Below are 18888 nucleotides of genomic sequence, written 5' to 3' on the forward strand. Positions count from 1 at the left end.
CAGGATCAGACACACATACCCACACACACACACACACACACACACACACACACACACACACACACACACACACACACACACACAGACACAAAAGGTAATACGCACACACACAACCGTGCATACACACACAGACACACACACACACACACACACACATATAAATGAATAAGCATCCTGGCCATCCACTATAGAGGATAAAAAAGCTCCAGTATTAAGGACAAAAAAATGCCCAAATCCACCCTGCCGCAGATGTTATTGTTATTCTTTTTTAATTTCCTGTTTATTAAATCTTGTTATTCTCCTCCCCTATCTCCGGCAGAATGCAGCTGGGACTTGAATGTTCACCCAAAAATAAGACTTTTAGGGAAGAGGAGCTTTCTGTTGACGACGGTGTTATTTCAGATGAACGGGCCTATCGGAGCATATTGGAGAACTCCCGCCAGGCGGACGCAGGTGAGGGGGGAGTGGCCTAACGTACACACCTGCAGGATCCTCTGTAACCCTTACCCTCAATGTTATGTATGCATTAGACAGTCAACAGTATGCATTGTTATTCCCATGGCCTAGGGGGCGCTCTACGGCACCGGTTATGTGTAACTGGTAACATTGTTCGGGTGCTAGTAAATCAGAGTTAAAATGGATATCAACGTCTCGACCTGCGTTCAACACGCACATGATGCACGACAAAACGCTTCCAGAGGGAGCAAGGAACGGTACGCTCAGTCAGGGGCATGAAGTGTAAACAACAACATCTGAATAATCTAAACTGGTACTCCCTGTAAAATGGGGGTGGATTGACAGGTAACGCATGGATAGAAAGTGCAATTATATATACAACCACCAGATGGCGCCGTTTCAATTCCATTCAAAAAGCTTTATGGCACGACTATTGTTGTGAACATTATTGCCAATGCATTACTTATCTTTATTTTTTGTACCTGATGGAAGTATGTTTTCTTTCCCCACGAGAGTTTTGTACTTTGTTAATGCTAAATAATAATAAAAATAAAGATAATAATATAATAATAATAATTATATATATATGCATATAGATAATATATATATGTGTTTTTTCAATACATTGTTAGTCAAGGCGGGGCCCTAGTGTTGTTAAGGCGGCCGCCTTAACCATACAGTGCTGGGGGAAACACTGACAATACAAACTTAATACATGAACGTCAAACATCAGAGAAGATGAATGACGATGGAACGAGCTGATAATCATAGAAGGAAGAGAGAGAAGAGAGAGATGGGGTTGAGGCGAGGACAGACCTTGTTGTAGGGGAAGGTCATCCACACTTTGAGGGAGGGCATGAGTCCGATCACAAGAATCTGAAACAGAAGAAATTGGCTTTACATTTACCTTGATAATTGGGTTTATATTATGTGATTATATATATATATGATATATTGGTAAATACGATAGTTTCAATCACATGCCATAAAATTGGTTAAACTGACCATCTTGGTACTTCTCGACCAACAATTCTACAATGTCCAAGAAACCAGATAGTTTTTAATTTGATCATAAATAGGGAAAAAACAGCTTTGAATGTGTACACTGAAACCGTCCTTCTTATTTTCTATTTCCTTTTCCTTTTTCATTCTCCTACAGTTGCGTAATTCAGGCGCTGTTGCCCCCAAAACGTTCCACCCGGGATCATCCCAGTTCATGCATCCCATAATGACTTCTATTCACCGCCGACCCTGAACCAGAGCCCTTACCTTGGTGAGGGAGCCCATGGCCAGCAGGGAGTAGGGTGTGATGGGGTGGTCCCTCAGGTCCGGGGGGGTGTGCAGTGGCTCGATGCAGCACACCTCCCCCTTAGAGCCGCTGAAGAGACAGCGCGAGTCGCACGACCGCATGCCCATCACCCTCCTGGCAGAGGACGACCAGACCGTCAAGGCACACGTGTGTTTGATACGCTCGGTCACCCTTCTTACTTAAAGCAGCACTCGTTTATTTCCGTCCACTAGAGGGCAGCAGATAGAATCATCCTTTCATTAACGCCAGGTTATTAGGCTAATGGTCATTTTTCATAATTCAATTAAGCGGGCCATTTATTTATTTATTAATTAGACATTTTTATCCAGAGGGAAAGTGGTTTATACGATTTCCAGTGCATTTGAGAAAAAAATTCTTTCAGGAACAGGTTGAGATTAGGCCATTAGAAGGAGGTGTGTTGTGTAGTACTTGTTTTCTCCAGGTCATTAACATGTTGTGCAGTGCTTGTTAACTCCAGCCCATTAAAATGTTGCGTGCAACTTTTTAACTCCAGGTCATAAACATGTTGTGTAGTTCTTGTTAACTGCAGGTCATTATCATGTTACATGTTAGTACTTGCTGGGTGTATTTGTTTACCTGTATTTGTGTGTGTGTGACTCACACTCACAACACCCATGGGAGCTCAGACGTTTCAGGAGAAAAGCCATGCAGTGGGAACACATCAATGTGTTCCCACTGCACGCATCAACGTATCAATGGAAGAGTAATCATAAAGGGGATTCCCGTGTGGAATAAACGAATGAATAAGTAATGCATACATATTAATAATTACAAAAGGGAACAAGGCAGACGTGCAGCAGAGCAGCGACGTGAAGCAGGACAACAGGTTAGTTCAGATGCTTATTTGTCTACCTTTTGCCAACTAGCTAGACAGATTAGAATCTGAGATGATTGAGCTGAACAGATAGAATCTCTTTCATACAATATATTTGTTTATATTATGCATTTTTTAAATGTGTTGCTATGCTTCACCCTAGATGAGTATGAGAACCCAAATACCCCACAGACATAGCAATGTATAAAGGGTTGGTTATACACATAAAAGGGGCTAAAGAAGATGATGATGACGAATGGTCCAGGATACACACACGAGCAGCATGACCCCTCAGAGAGACCCTACCTTTTCCTGTGGGGGGCATCGAATCGAAGGCATGATGAAGAGAGAACACCATCTTTTATACGTTGTGAAATAGACACCAGACAATACAACCACCACATCGCTGACACACCAACATTTGGAAGTTTTTTTTTTTACTTTTATATAACTTTGTAATGTAATTCCCCTTCATGTATACATTTCCATATTACACTTAATTAGGTTAATTTGATAAAAAGAAAGAAAGGTTCCAAGAGAGGGCTTTCAAGAAGGTATGGGGATGCAGAAAATGGGCCAACCTCTGCAGCCCCTATTTCCTGTTTAGTAGATTTGATCCGATACCGATACCAGTATTGGAAGTTCCTGAGATACTGAGAAAGCGGTCGCGGCACGGCAACCGGCTTTGTGGGCGTCTTCACCTAAGACCTGTCGAAGGACTGCGACAAACCCCACAACGACCCCAACAATGACCAACTCAAGCTGGCCGTCTTGTTCTCTGTGCCCTTTGACTGTTTCATCTATAGCTGAACGTTCACACCAAAAGCTGTAAAAGATGCAAAATCGCAGAATAGCTCAAACGCAACGCTGTCAAAAATATGTACAGTTCATATCGCTCTTGCGCGTATGTTTACTGGGACCCACGCCGGCGAGAGACATCAACATTCCGATTGGCTGGCGGTCATTTACAGCCGAAACACTACTAGCTCATTTGCATAGAGTTGAGCCGTTTTCAACTCTCATTTACAGCTTTACAGTTTTAAAGCTATCGCTCAAGCGTTTTATCGCTACTATCGCTTTATCGTGCATGTCTAATAGAAAGTGAATGGGTGTTTATTAGGGGTGTAACGATTCATGTGATGAATCGATGAATCGATTGTCAGTCCTACCGATTCAACTAAATCGATCTGCTAAAATAAATAAATAGAATGAATCGCTTTGGCTTCACCAACAATCGATATAAATGCTTTAAATCGTATGAATCGATTATGATTAATGTTTTAAGACTTAGTTTACACGTTTATTTTGTGAAGTGCAGCTCGGTAATCCGTAACTCTGTCATCAGCTAGTCAGCTTGCAAGGAAGTCCCACGAGAGTTTGTGCTGGTACGAACGGTGGAGGGAATATAGTTCGTGGCCACCCAACAGATGCCTGTTAAGTTAATGAAGACTGTGAATGTTAAATAAACAGCCTGAAAGATACAAAGGACTATTATTGAACACATCACAAAACATTTATCGCTCGAAATGCTTTATAGCTTTTGGTGTGAACGTACAGTAAGATCTGGTTTGCTATTGGCCTCTTTAACAGCCAGACCAAGTGCGACCACGAAGACCACCACGCTCCACCGTACAATACAAGGGAGAGTATGTTGTGATCCAAGCCGACATGTCCAATACCGGCACGGCCTTGCTGAGGTTCGAAGTCATAGACTACACCACAATGGGTGTCTGAGTAGGTTACCCTCTTAAAAAACGCATTAAAGCCTTAACCACAATAATGAAGTTTTGTGTCTTTATTTACTTACTCTGCTTATCTTACACCTTTACTTCTTTTGTAAACCTTACCTTATTTTTAAAAAATAAGGCTGCATTTATTATAAGCCGTAAATGGGGTTCAATGTTTCAAAACACCACAAACAAGCTGCTCCGTAGTATATGCCACATCTAAGAAGGCAAAACTTCCTGACCGTGTACACGTACTGCCCAATGCTTGCGTAAATCCTGCAAAAAATTGTTTAATAGCCGCGTTGCCGGTCAGCTGCTCAGGGAGTAAGCGTTTGGGAGTAAGTAGACACTTTTATTTTGTAAACAATTTATTTAGACGCAGAGGCTTTGAATTATCAGTCATGGATTATATTTTATTGCATTAATGTTTAGGGCATTCACCAGATGCTTTTTCCAAAGCGACTTACAAGGTTAGGTATCTTGGTCATGGACACCTTGTAGCAACCAATAACGTAATAACTGCCAATAACGTAATAACTGCCAATAACGTAATAATTTAAATGTAATAAAGCCAAAAAAGTAATAAATTGCCAATAAAGTAATAAAGTTGTTAAGCGTAATAACTTTTTTGCCAATAATGTAATAACGTAATACGTTGGCTGATTATTACGTTATTGGCCTTGTATCAAAAAAATCCTTTGAAAATGTAATAACTGCGCCAATAATGTAAGACCTGAGGTATCACTTTATTTTATTTTCAATTTCTGCAGAGAAACGGTCACACTTAGCCTTAATATTGCGTCTTGCAACACATGCTTAAATATCTGGTCAATTTGGATTTATATGTAACTCTTAGGGATCCGTTATAGTCCTCCAACTCTGTGAACACCCAGATGCTTCGACATCGTGAACCTTTCGAAGTTCTGCATTTGCAGTTTTCAGTATGGTATTGCAATTCAACACTGGAACGCTAGGGGCTGCGGGAATGAGACGTTAGCTGGCCAATGACAGCCCGCGGTCTCCATCGTTCTGAGTGCCTGCGGAGAATAGAATATAATCTTTATTTGTCATTGGGTTAAATACAGTGTATTTACACAACGAAACTAAGGTGCAGATCTTGTTCAGTGCTTTTAAAAATAAAATAAATAATAATGAATAAATAGGATACAGTACGAAATATTAATAAATATATAACAACAATAACCCCTCCCCCTGCCTTCCACTTAAGGCACATTTAAGTGTCCGACACCCTCCCCTCCCTCCCAGACAACAACTCTCCCGCCCACATATGTCTAAATAGAGCACTTTACGCAGTATCATAAGCTTCACATTTTGCTCTGGGATTTTTGAAATGGCCAAAACAGCTTTGGGGCCAGCCTGATCTGCAGAGTGACATTAGATTGCCTGGACAACTGCAGCATGAAGGTTAAGTATTGATGAGTACCCTTGCATATGGCGTAGGCTATATTCTCTTTTCGCCACTTTCTTTAGTCGCTATCTATAAACATTAACATTGAAGGACAAAATACATATCTTATAATAGAGAGGGACAGCCAGGCAAACAGAGAGAAAGATAGAGAGAGAATCAGAAAGACAGACGTTGGATGCAGTGTGGGTCTTCAGGACTCTTGAACAACTTGCTCAACTTGTCCAAGACCACACCTACTGGGAGCTGCTGGCTCTCAGAGTAAACAAGTCCTTATGTTGAATGCATGCAGTGAGTGTGTGTGTGTGTGTGTGTGTGTGTGTGTGTGTGTGTGTGTGTGTGTGTGTGTGTGTGTGTGTGTGTGTGTGTGTGTGTGTGTGCGTGTGCGTGTGTGTCTGTGTGTTTGACCTTGCTGAGAGACTGGACTAGGACTCCCTGCTGAGAGACTGGACTTACTCGAGACTCTCTTCAGAGACCGGGAAGCAAACATTTGGTCAGATTTGAGCTTTGATAAATGATCATTGTAGACATTGTTTGTTTGTTGCATTGTTATTCAGAACAACAACGCAACTTTTAAAGTATTGCTGCTTTGCAGGGATATAGAATGATGAATTTACTTTCAAGCCCAAGACTTAAAAACAGCCATTTAGTAAAAAAGACATAGCATTGGTTTTTCAGCTATCAATCTGCATTCATATCATGTATTTCTGTTTTCGCAGTTACAGAGAATTTATTGCGTGGGAAGGATGGCGTAATGCTTTTCATCGACTTCGATGGAAAAGCAACATGTCTGAACACATTCAAATTTCTCTTACACCACACCTTTTGGCTCAATGTTAATGTTGTTGTATTTCATATTTCCCAGTATCACCATATAAAGCCTAAACAACACCGAGCCCAAGATGAAACCCTGAGGTATCCCACATGTTATTACACTTACATTCAGTCATAGCTGATAAGTTTATCGTTGTACTTTGTTATACCTCTGGATATTCTGTTGAATTGAATTCATTGAATTCATTGAGACATATTGTCAACACAATTTGTGGTGGATGTATTTACGCTTACAAAAAGCTAAATAAGACATGAAAATAATCTGCACAGGCGTGGATGAAACACTGTGTGTATCCCTGATTGCCTTTTGAAACTGTTGCATATTCTCGAAGAAAGTTGTCCAATCCCGGGTTGCTTTGAACTCACTTCATTTATTATAAAGTCGTCGGCATGTTTCGGCATGGTAAGTGAAGCTATACGGAGGGAATTCTAGGAATCGTGTAGAACACGTGTGAGAGATAATAACTCTGGCTACTTCCAGCCACGGGCAGAGGCCCGTGACTGTCCGCGGGTGTCGCTGAAAATCTCTGTCTGTGTGGCCCCTTCCCCTAGTGTGCACAGGTAAGGGACCGTCAAGTGGGCGTGGCCGGGGTGCCGTAACGGCTTCTTCATATATTTAAAAGGCTGGAGCAGCCTCCAATAAGCTCTTGCTCCCCTTGTGGCTATGTATAGTATTTACGGCTTATATGTTTGGTCCTGCTTAATTTTGGTCTATGTGTGGGTAGCTTAGATTCTTAAAATACGTAACAAAACATTTCAGGGGTTTCCCCTGTGAGTGCCATTTTCCATGTTGTAATTTACTCAGATTTAGATATTATATTATTTAGATTCCTATTTAGTGATTCCTTATTATAGTGATTGATTAATTGTATTTTATAGTTTAGCAATTTAGTTAAGCATGTGTTAAGTGTACATGCATGCATTGCTTAGAATAATCCGAGATGCATAGGACATATGAGTTGCTTTAGAGCGCTCGCGGTAGTACTGAGCAGTGAGCTCGCGCATTTAGGGAGGGTGAAAACGGTTGATTCGTTTTGTTGTGAGTATTCAGTAGAGATGGAGCAAACACGCGAGTGGAGACTCGTTCTTTCCGTCTGGAGTGGTTGGAGCTGGAATATGTTGAGAGATACTTAACGATCACAAGAAGGGAACTTTAGCCACTACATCCCCCCAACCCAGTCGCCAAGAAAAAACGTCAGTGGTGTACGTTTCCATGAACACTGGATACGTAGCATTTCAACGTAAAAAATAGCGTGTTATACCTACAGTATCCACGTGTGCCGCTGTGGAGGCGGGTTTCGGGGTTTGGGTTTCACGGCTTTCGCGGCAAATTGTGGACACGATTGTTTAGGGGGGGGGGGGGGGGGAGACTGTTGTTGACCGGGGAGGGGGGGGGGGGGGAGACACGTTTGTTGAGGGGGGAGGACGACACACGATTGTGGGGGGACGACGACGACGACGACGACACGTTAGTTGAAGGGGGGGGGGGGGGCACGCTCGACAACGAGAGTTGGTTTTTATTGAACGCTCGACAACGAGAGTTGGTTTTTATTGAACGAGACTTCAACACGGAACAGCTGCGCGAAACGATGGTCACGTCACTCTCGGTGACGGTGTCGACAATAATGAACACACGGACAATGTTAATAGAACAACACACAACCACATAACATCCCGAACCCATTAACCCCACTTAATCCTAACAACAAAACAAGTTAACAAAAGCCCCATTTGTCAACTGAGAACCCCAATTCCCAGAATCCCCCGCGGCTCCGGAACACGGCGTAGCTTATATTAATCTTTATTATCTGAATGGGAAATGCAATATTTTAGGACAGATACACCATTAAACGCGTTTCTAATGACATTTCTAGCGAGAAATGTACATTTTCCTTACATAATCTTCAGTCAGTGAATGTGTATGATCTTTATTAATCTTTATTATCTGAATGGGAAATGCAATATTTTAGGACCGATTCACCGTTAAACGTGTTTCTAATAACATTTCTAGCGAGAAATATACTTTTTAATTGCATAATCTTCAGTCAGTGATTGTGTCTGATCTTTAGTTTTATAGTTATTAGGAGTTGATCGGCTCGCTCGCATGTTTCAACGACGTCAGGTTGCTTTCGCTAAACTAGCAGCTCACGTGCTTCCTGCGTTTGTGTTATTAAACTGTTACTTTATGTAACTTTTAATGATATCATCTTGTTAGAAACACGTATATCTGAGAGCCAACCCAGTCGCCAAAAACATACCTACGTTGACAGTGTACGTTTCGTGAACACTGTATTACGTCGCATTTCAACATAAAATAGCGTGTTATACACACACACGCACGCACATGCACAGACACACACACACAAGCACACACAAGCACACACACGCACGCACAGACACACAGAAACAGACACAGACACAGACACACACACACACACACACACACACACACACACACACACGCACACGGTGCATTTCGCTGCTAAAACAACAACAAAAAAATATTCCCTCAAATATTATTACTTTCAAAACGTTGGCCAAAATGGCCAATAATATCTTTTTTTTTTGGGATGCTTCTAGGACATTTTGACCCCAGACTGACCCCAGACTTCTGGGGGAATAGCTGAATCAATTCATTAGTCAATCAGAAGCATGTAAATATCTTTCCGGTGGGGTAAGAGGACGAACAAGGTGTCCTTCAACATCTACGCTTCCAGGCGATTGCAACGGTGCCACACATGAGCATATTCGAACATGTTTAATGGTAGTAATTAGCTGTCGAAATTGGAGGCCTTAATCAATACTGAGCAGCTATTGATTTGCTTCCCGATAAAGATTTGTCACAAATGACATGTTATTTAGCATCTACACGTTGAGCTGAGTCCAATGACACCAAGAACGACACTCTAGCTAATGGTAACATGTATTTTACATGGTACACCTAGGTCTAGGACATGATCTCGGTGTAGCAAGAGGCCGAGCTTGATCTCATTGGACTCAGCTTAACGTGTAGATTCTAATTAACATGTAATTTGTCAAAAATCTCCATCGGGAAGCAAATCTATAGCTGGTCATTATTGATAAAGGCCTCCAAAATCGACAGCTAATTACTACCCCGAAACATATTCAAATATGATCATGTGTGGCACTGTTGCAATCGTCTCGAAACGTAGATGTCAAAGGACACCTTGTTTGCTCTGTTGCACCACCGGGAACATATTTTCATACTTCTAATGGATTGATTCATATTTTAAGGTTCTCGGAGTGAGACTTTAAGTGGCTGCAGCAGAAGTGTTGAGACGAAAGATGATATCAAGAGATTTATAGAATATTCCCATTCACATTATGATTCTTCGTTGTAACATCCGACCAAACATCCTTCACATTCACAGAGCGAAGATTATGAAAGTCCAGGCTCAGCAAGTGCTCCATCTCGTTGCACCTGCACCCAGTGGCTCGCTTGCAAGATTTTGGCCTGAAGTTCTTCCCAGACCAACACCCTAGCCATCCAACATGCATATCTGAGAATCAGGCCTCTCTTTAATAATGACATAAAGTTATGAGAGAAACACACATTAACTTTTTGTTATCTCATAAGCGGCGTGGTGCCGGCTCCTTTTGACCTTTTGACCCCCGACTTCAAAAACGTGGCCACAGGCCAGCTGTGTCTACACACCTTTAGCCACAAATGTACACCTCCATCCCACAAAAAATGGGGACTAGAAACTAACCTCTGTCTTATGTACATTTACTGTACTGTTGGAGGTCACGCCCCTTTGCCGACCTTTTCGAGATAGCTAGGGATGCTAAAATGTTTACACACATTTCCCGGGGCCCCGTGTACGACATATCCGAGATTTGGAGTTCTAGCCCTTAGAGAAAAAAAGTTTTCCCAAATGGAGTGTCATTTGGACAAAGCCCCTCAGAAGTGTAGCCTGCAAGACCTAATGGTTCAGAATGTGGTGGAAAAACAGTTTTTGAGATAGGAAGGTCCTACCGCCCTGAAATTTTAATACCTTAGTCTAGGGCCTAACTGGGACCTCTGCACCGAAACTTGGCCCGGTCGGACCCCGAGGGGAGGAAGGGGGGGCCCTTCCTGCCCGAGACTTGGCCCGGTCAGACCCCGAGGGCAGGGGTCTGACCAAGTCCACCAAAAGCCTTTTTAAAAGACGGAGCGCTCCGTGAACTGCTTTCAACGCGTTTGTGCGCGCCGCTCAAAAAAAGACGCACGAAGCGTTTTTCGTTTACGTCATTAAATACGCGTCATCGCTTGTATCCATAGATTCACAGCTTCTATCTGTTGGCTCCATCATATGGCATCTGACACCTGAACGTCCTCTCTGGTTACTCCTACAATTTGCGAAATGAATCGAAGATTAATAGCGCTTCTTGCCGTGGCAGCGGAGGTTGCGGACGATCCCCCTGCGCCTGTCGTGGTTGCCCGGAGGAGAGTGTGGGTCCACAGTATTAATCGTGGTAGGGGGCAGTACGGGGAATACCACTGGCTGTGTCAAGAGCTCCGCCTGGACGAGGATCGCTTCAAGGTCTATTTCAGACTCAACCGGCAGCAGTTTGAAGGAGTGTTAACATTTATTGGGCCGACCATCGCCAAGAAGAACACCAATTATAGGGAGAGCAACCCAACGGCTTTGCATTTGTCTGAGGTGATTTGTCTGAGGGTCGGCAGCAACAACGCTTCCAGGGAAGCGGTCGCAATGAGGGAGACCTTCAACCGCTATTTTTCATCTCTGCCTGGTCGAGTGACTTGGCAGGATGGAATTTAGTTTATAATTTTTGTCTATATTTAAATCAAAAAAGGCGAAAAACCAAAACTAATAATACAATTTCTTAAATCAATCCAACATTCATGTTGCATGCTGGATTACTTCTGAAGACAAAAACACACCTTTAACACCTTCATCATCATCAGAGCATTCATTATCCTACTACTACCCAATGTAATGAAAACAAAACAACATTGTCTTAGCATTTAAATGTTTAATTAACTGATTCATTGGAAAATTATTCCAAGATATTATGTACACATTTGAAACATTTCTTATAGCTTGTACTAAATCTAAATAGAAAATTATTCCAAGATATTATGTACACATTTGAAACATTTCTTATAGCTTGTACTAAATCTAAATAGAAAATGATTCCAAGATATTATGTACACATTTGAAACATTTCTTATAGCTTGTACTAAATCTAACTAGAAACTGATTACAAATTTTATTTACACATTTAAAAAAATGTTAAATCTTAAAACTAAATCTAAATAGAAAATGATTACAAATTAATTACTCTCCAAACTCCACATCATAAAGGACCTGCTGCATCCTCATGCGCGCCTGGGCCCTTTTTTGGTTCGACAGCCTCCTCAATGATGGGACGAGGCTGAGCATAAAATGCTCATCCTTGTCCACAGCCATTGTATTCTCCTTTTCTTTCTGGATGGAGGACAGGATTGATTTCTGGAACGCAGACAGCGGCTGCTCCAGCTGTCTCCTGCGTGGTGGTGGAGGTACAGGACGCAGCGGTGTGACCAGAGTCACCGTAGAGGTAGTGGGAGGAGATGGAGGAGAGGTGTCCACAGCGGACTCTGATAGGCTGGGAGAGGGAGGAGATATCTCCTCTTCACTTTGAGCCACCACCTGTGAAAGAAAGCATACATTTGTTTGTTTAAAATGTGCAAATTAAAATGGTGAATACTTATAAATATCTCTGCATCTGGCTTCACCCAACAAAAACCTTAAGAACACTAGTATGTTAGGGTATGTTTTTAGCATATGTTTTAGGCTACTATAGCTTTTGTTATAGGCCTACCTCTCGTTGGGGAGACATACTGGGCGCTAGCAGGGCCAAGATCTCCGGTGCTATTTCCTGCCGGCTATAATCTCCCTGCTCCATATTACTAGAAGATACCCTCTCCTTCACATGGAGCTCCAGGAAGCCCATGATCGCCATATACTTCCACCTCTTGAAAGAGGTGGCACCGGCCCCACTTTTCTTCCTGTCCCTCTCTGCCTTCCTCTCCCTCAAATATTTATCCCGCAAGTACTTCCATTTCTTGCGGGACACTTCAGCTGTTGATACAAGATTATGTCTCTACAATTAGCAATTCACACAACCTACAAGGTTAATATCAAGCCTACCTATCAGTAACGTTAATACGAACTGCCAAGTTAACGTTAATACTAACTGCCAAGTAAACGTTAATACTAACTGCCAAGTACGGGTGGCAGTTTGTACCTAACGGCTAATAGTTAAATGCGATAATATCATTATTAAACATGATAATAATATAAATAATTAATAAATAATTCTCACCTGTAACGCCCAGCATAGATGAAATGTCTCGCCAGGCCTGGTTGCGTTTTGTTAGGTCGTGGTAGGCCTTCAACGTGAGGTCGTACAGGACCGGACACTCGCTCACAGCTGTTATCAAGCTTTCGTCCGACATGTTTCAGTTTGTTTCAGTTTGAGTTCGGTTTATACTTTTAGCCTTGCCTCATCCTCGATTTTGATTGGTCGTTCAAAAAAAGCGCCGATGACGTGAAGCGCTTTTCTTCAAAAGTTCAACTTTTTTCAACGGGGGCGCGCGTCTAAAAGCGCGAGGCGCGTGGAGCGTTTAAACGCTCCGGCCGGCTTTTTAAAAGGCGCGCTGCTTGCGCGTCCTGCCATAGAGAATGCATTGCAGACCGGCGCTCCGTCTTTTAAAAACGCTTTTGGTGGACACAGGCCCTTACGTTGGAATATTGGACATTCTTGTCCACGCAGTGAAGCGCAGGAGGAGAGGGAAACGAGCTGGAGCGCTGGTGCGTCTCCGTCAGCGCGGACATCGTACGCCGTTACCTGGATTATTTCTTTCTAACGTGCGCTCACTGTGTAATAAAATGGATGAACTGCAGCTACTGATGGGGAAAAACAGAGACTTTTCTTCATCTTCTGTTTTGTGTTTCACGGAGACGTGGCTGTGTGGATCGATACCAGACTCTGCGCTGCAGCTGGCAGGCTTCCATCTGCTGAGAGCGGACCGAGACTCACAACTTTCCGGAAAATCAAAGGGTGGAGGTATCTGTTTCTTCACTAACAGTGGCTGGTGCAATGACGTGACAGTGATGGAAACTTTTATCATAAACTGCAAACCCTTCTACTCCCCCCGTGAGTTTGCTTCATTCATTCTGGTCGGTGTTTACATCCCACCGCAGGTAAACGTGCAGGAGGCACAGTGCCTGTTAGCCGACCAGATCCTGAGTGTGGAACAGACAAACCCGGACTCCTTAGTTATTGTTCTTGGGGACTTTAACAAAGGCAACCTCAGCCACGAACTCCCCAAATATAAACAGTTTATTAAATGCCCGACCAGAGAGGAGAATATTCTGGAATATTTTGGATCACTGCTACACCACAATAAGCAGTGCATATCACGCCGTCCCACGCGCTGCACTGGGCCTCTCTGACCACGTCATGGTCCACCTGATCCCCACATACAGACAGAAACTCAAGCTCTGTAAACCTGTTGTGAGGATATCCAAGCAGTGGTCCAGTGAAGCGGTGGAGAACCTTCAGGCGTGTTTTGACTGCACCGACTGGGATGTGTTCAGGTCTGCCACCAACTGTCTGGACGAGTACACAGAGGCTGTGACGTCATACATCAGCTTCTGTGAAGACTGTTGTATTCCATCACGCACCAGGGTGAGTTATAACAACGACAAACCCTGGTTCACAGCCAAACTCAGGAACCTACGGCTGCAGAAGGAGGAGGCGTTTAGGAGTGGGGACAGAGAAAGGTTTATAGAGTTAAAGTATGCGTTTAGCAAGGCGTTGCGTGAAGCTAAACGTCAGTACTCTGAGAAGCTCCAACATCAGTTCTCAGCCAAAGACTCTAGATCTGTTTGGAAGGGGCTCAAGCAGATCACCAACTACAAACCAACCCCCCCTCGCTACATCAACAACCTGCGCCTTGCAAATGAGCTAAATGTGTTCTACTGTCGCTTTGATAGGCAAAGGAACAGGCCTGACACCATCCCCCACGACACCTTCTCCCAGCCTCATCCCACTGACTCCCCCACCACCAGCTCTACAGTACCTCCACACCTTCAATCCTCTGTGTCCCCCACCTCCCCCACCACAGTGACGTCTCTCTGCCTGCAGGAGTGGGACGTCCACAGGCTCTTTAAGAGTCAGAACCCCCGCAAAGCAGCCGGCCCAGACTCTGTCTCTCCATCCACCCTGAAGCACTGCGCCGACCAGCTGTCTCCAGTATTCACAGACTTCTTCAACTCCTCGCTGGAGACCTGTCACGTGCCAGCCTGCTTCAAAGCCTCCACCATCATCCCCGTCCCCAAAAAACCAAGGACCACAGGACTCAATGACTACAGACCCGTCGCCCTGACCTCTGTGGTCATGAAGTCATTTGAGCGCCTTGTGCTGCCCCACCTGAAAGCCATAACCGTCCAACTCCTGGACCCCCTGCAGTTCGCCTACAGAGCCAACAGGTCTGTAGACGATGCAGTAAACATGGCTCTGCACTACACCCTCCAGCATCTGGACTCCCCAGGAACATATGCCAGAATCCTGTTTGTGGACTTCAGCTCTGCCTTTAATACGATCCTCCCAGCTCTGCTTCAGGTCAGGCTCTCCCAGCTCCACGTGCCCGATTCCACCTGCAGGTGGATCACAGACTTCCTGTCTGACAGGAAGCAGCGTGTGAAGCTGGGGAAACATTTATCGGAATCCCAGACCATCAGCACCGGATCCCCCCAAGGCTGTGTTCTTTCCCCTCTGCTCTTCTCCATGTACACAAACAGCTGCACCTCCAGTCACCAGTCTGTCAAGCTCCTGAAGTTCGCGGACGACACCACGCTCATTGGGCTCATCTCTGGCGGGGATGAGTCCGCCTACAGGTGGGAGATTGACCATCTGGTGACCTGGTGCAGCCAGAACAACCTGGAGCTTAACCCTTTAAAAACAGTGGAGATTATTGTGGATTACAGGAAGAACCCAGCCCCATCCACCCCCATCATCCTGTGTGGCTCCCCAGTCGACTCTTTGGAGTCCTGCCGCTTCCTGGGCACCATCATCACCCAGGACCTAAAATGGGAGCTCAACATCAGGTCCCTCACCAAAAAAGGCCAACAGAGGATGTTCTTCCTGCGCCAGCTGAAGAAATTCAACCTGCCAAAGACTATGATGGTGCACTTCTACACTGCAATCATTGAGTCCATCCTCACCTCATCCATCACTGTCTGGTACACTGCTGCTACGGCTAAGGACAAGAGCAGACTGCAGCGTATCATACGCTCTGCGGAGAAGGTGATTGGCTGCAACCTTCCATCCCTCCAGGACCTGCACAGCTCCAGGACTCTGAGGCGGGCACGCAAGATTATGGCCGACCCCTCCCATCCTGGTCACAGTTTATTTGGAACTCTCCCCTCTGGCAGGAGGCTGCGGTCCATCAGGACCAAAACCTCCCGCCACTTGAACAGTTTCTTCCCCTCTTCAGTTGGGTTCCTTAACAAGTCCCAGGACCACCACTGACACTGACTCTGGCACTCATACCCATCACCAATATGTAAATTCTTATATTATTGTATCTTAAATTCTTAAATTCTTGTATCTTTACTTTAGTTTTTAATTTATTTATTCTATTTGATCCTTTTTTAATTGATTGCTTATGTTCCTGCTTGTTTATATGGTGTTATATATATATATATATATATATATCTCTTCTTCATTGTTCATTGTTATTGTCTTAATGTATGCACCTTGATCACCAAGCCAAATTCCTGGTTGGTGTAAAACCCTTCTTGGCAATTAAATCCTTTCTGATTCTGATTCTGATTCTGATTTAGGGGTGCTTCAGCACCCCTAAAAATGGGCTAGCCTCGCCGCTGATGAGCGGTAATGGCTCTGCGATGCTTTGAGGTTTTGTTCTGTGCTATATATGAGTGGTAATGGCCCTGCGTTGCTTTGAGGTTTTGTTCTGTGTTATATTTAATAAGCGGTAATGCCCAGGTGAAAAAGTAGTATACTCAAGTGTCTTACAATTATAATTAAGTATACAAAACTTATTACAAGTAGGCCTATGCTTTTACTTTTTGTATATGTCAAAGTCCCACCTGGACTGGGAAATTAACCCACCTGCTGTTTGGTTAGCACGTTTAAAAAACCTGCATATAGGCCCGAATTCTTTGTAGAAAAGGGTAGTGGATGGACTGGTGCCCAGCAATGGAGCTAAGGTATCAAGTGGAGGAACCTGGGGCCACTTAGCCCTGATCCTGTCAATTTTTTCTTATTTAGCTTAGTAATTATGGAGCAGAAAATTGTACTGGTTTAAAATGTTATTAAGAAAAATTCTGAGTATCAACCTGATAGATATAATATATTGCTTGATGTTATTATTATCCTTAATATGAAAATCATTTTTAAATAATTTATATTAGTTTCCTTTTGGGAATTTTTTTTGGACAATTTTATTACAAAGTTCAGAGAAGAATGTAAAGATTTCATGCAGGATGTAATTAATGATAAATCATAAGTAACATGTAATTCATTTCTTAATATCACCAGCTGGAAGATGAGGAAAGGTGTATTGTACAATACTTTTGGATGTAGTTTGTCAAGATTTGAAAAACTACAACCAAAAGTATCGTACAATTGCACGTTGCCTGGACAAGTGGAACACGTTGTGCAATCTCTCTAAAGCATGAAGAACAACTCCTTGAATAACAAGAAGAATAACAAAAAGAGAGGGCATAGGAGGGATGGTCCCCCCCCCCCCCATGTGACAACATGTGACATTACACTAAGCCGCATTAGTTTACTTAACATTTCAGAATCATTGTTTGAAAGAAGTTTTAATGATGAAATTATGTTTGAGTGATCCCCTTTAACCAAGAAGTTTACTAGAAGTATAACCAGCCTAACCAGCCACTTTGTTTCATCGAAACAACAATCCGATACCATCACATAGGTGAAGCTGAGAACATTGGAGGAGGAGTGATACTGAGGCTTGGCCAATGAGAGGCGGCATCAACAGGTCTTTATTACCCAAGTGTATAAAACCTGAGGTTGGTGAGAGGTCCAGCACAAGTTGACTGGTACCCGTTCAGAGCATCACTCTTCAGCCCCACCCGCTGCCTTCCTCATCGCCGCTTCGTCCTTGTTTTTTAAAACACTGAAAAGGGTAAGATCTCGCCAAACCTTTTTGTTGGTGACAGGTATAGGCAGACTGACAGGTCACGTGGTGTTGGGGCTACGTCAGTCAGGATCAGTGGTAAAAGTCAGCTGTTCACGTGCGGGTGGTTTGAATGAAATGTTTGAGATGAGAGGGGGTGGACGGGGGAAGTCCAACTTTGTTGACCGCACAATCTGTTAACATTTAACGCACTTTAGCACCGATCACTTTAGGACTATGGAACGTTTTTAACTTATCTTTAATAAACCAACAAAACGCAGTACCCATTCTTAAGTGATTCTTGGAACAAGCAGCGCGTCTGGCAAAAACAGATTTTCCCGATCTAGCCTCTCGGTGACTAAATAAGTGGTTCGATAGTCGCCATACATTTGTCAACAAAACTGTGACACAACCACATGGATTGGAGCCACGAAAGGACCCGACATGTCACAAATGGACGCGTGGAGCAGCAAAGGAATGCATGATATGCAAACAATGTAAGGAGGACGCGCACAAACAGATAACAAGGACGGACTGAAAGGATAGGCGGTAACCGTCCCGACCCGTTCCGTGACTGCTGTGATACATGATTGATTGGAACACTGTGATCTGGTTCCGCCGCTGAGTGGAAACTGTCTGTCATTGTGAATTGTGATATCACGCTGTGTTCGCGGCCCGCCGGGCCAAGCTGTGTGTGTGACAAACTAACGTGCTCTGCTCTGTCTCTATGCTATCGCCGATAGCTGTGACTGTTTTATGTGGCTGCTTTGCTTTGGATTCTCTCATTGTGATCATTTACTTGTGCGTTCAAGATGAGTGGAACAAGTGTTGGTTCAGATGTTGGGAAACAGGACATGGGAAAGAGGAAAGTAATTCTAACTGAAAAGGCTCTTGCAAATAAAATTGAGTCCATACAAAAGGAACGAAAAAGGAAAGTGGATGAAATAAAGACTGTGATAAACTCTATGAAAGAGCTCATGAAAGATGGAAAACATGTTTCAGCTGTTAAAGGGAAACTTGATGGCTTGATAAAATTGTCTCACACCTCTAATGAACTACATGCTTCCTTAATGCCTCTCATTCCTCATGATGAACAAGAAAAACAAGTCTGCGGAG

At 43.6% G+C, this 18888-nt stretch overlaps 1 protein-coding gene across 2 annotated transcripts; it reads right to left on the reverse strand.

Annotated features, from left to right (window-relative positions):
• Positions 1 to 11724: 11724 nt before the first annotated feature.
• LOC130404604 (transcription factor Adf-1-like) lies at positions 11725 to 13316 on the reverse strand. 2 transcript variants are annotated; one of them, XM_056609422.1, is made up of 3 exons: positions 12921 to 13316; positions 12417 to 12676; positions 11725 to 12244 (listed from the first exon to the last, which is right to left on the reverse strand). In XM_056609422.1, the coding sequence occupies exons 1-3, from the start codon at positions 13051 to 13053 to the stop codon at positions 11891 to 11893; spliced, it is 747 nt and encodes a 248-aa protein (XP_056465397.1). In that variant the 5' UTR covers positions 13054 to 13316; the 3' UTR covers positions 11725 to 11890. The 2 variants fall into 2 exon arrangements, 1 of the variants encoding a protein (XP_056465397.1); XR_008904244.1 differs by lacking the exon at positions 12417 to 12676.
• Positions 13317 to 18888: the final 5572 nt, after the last annotated feature.

The sequence above is a fragment of the Gadus chalcogrammus genome, chromosome 15 (assembly GCF_026213295.1).
Source record: "Gadus chalcogrammus isolate NIFS_2021 chromosome 15, NIFS_Gcha_1.0, whole genome shotgun sequence".
Taxonomy (NCBI): Eukaryota; Metazoa; Chordata; class Actinopteri; order Gadiformes; family Gadidae; genus Gadus; species Gadus chalcogrammus.

What these genes read in the sequence shown, in the direction of transcription:
- LOC130404604 (XM_056609422.1), bottom strand. Translation starts at nt 13,053, where the DNA reads ATGTCGGACGAAAGCTTGATAACAGCTGTGAGCGAGTGTCCGGTCCTG. An exon ending in ATCTATGCTGGGCGTTACAG is followed by an intron (nt 12,677 to 12,920) that starts GTGAGAATTATT and finishes TTGTATCAACAG; the next exon opens with CTGAAGTGTCCCGCAAGAAA. An exon ending in GTATGTCTCCCCAACGAGAG is followed by an intron (nt 12,245 to 12,416) that starts GTAGGCCTATAA and finishes TTTCTTTCACAG; the next exon opens with GTGGTGGCTCAAAGTGAAGA.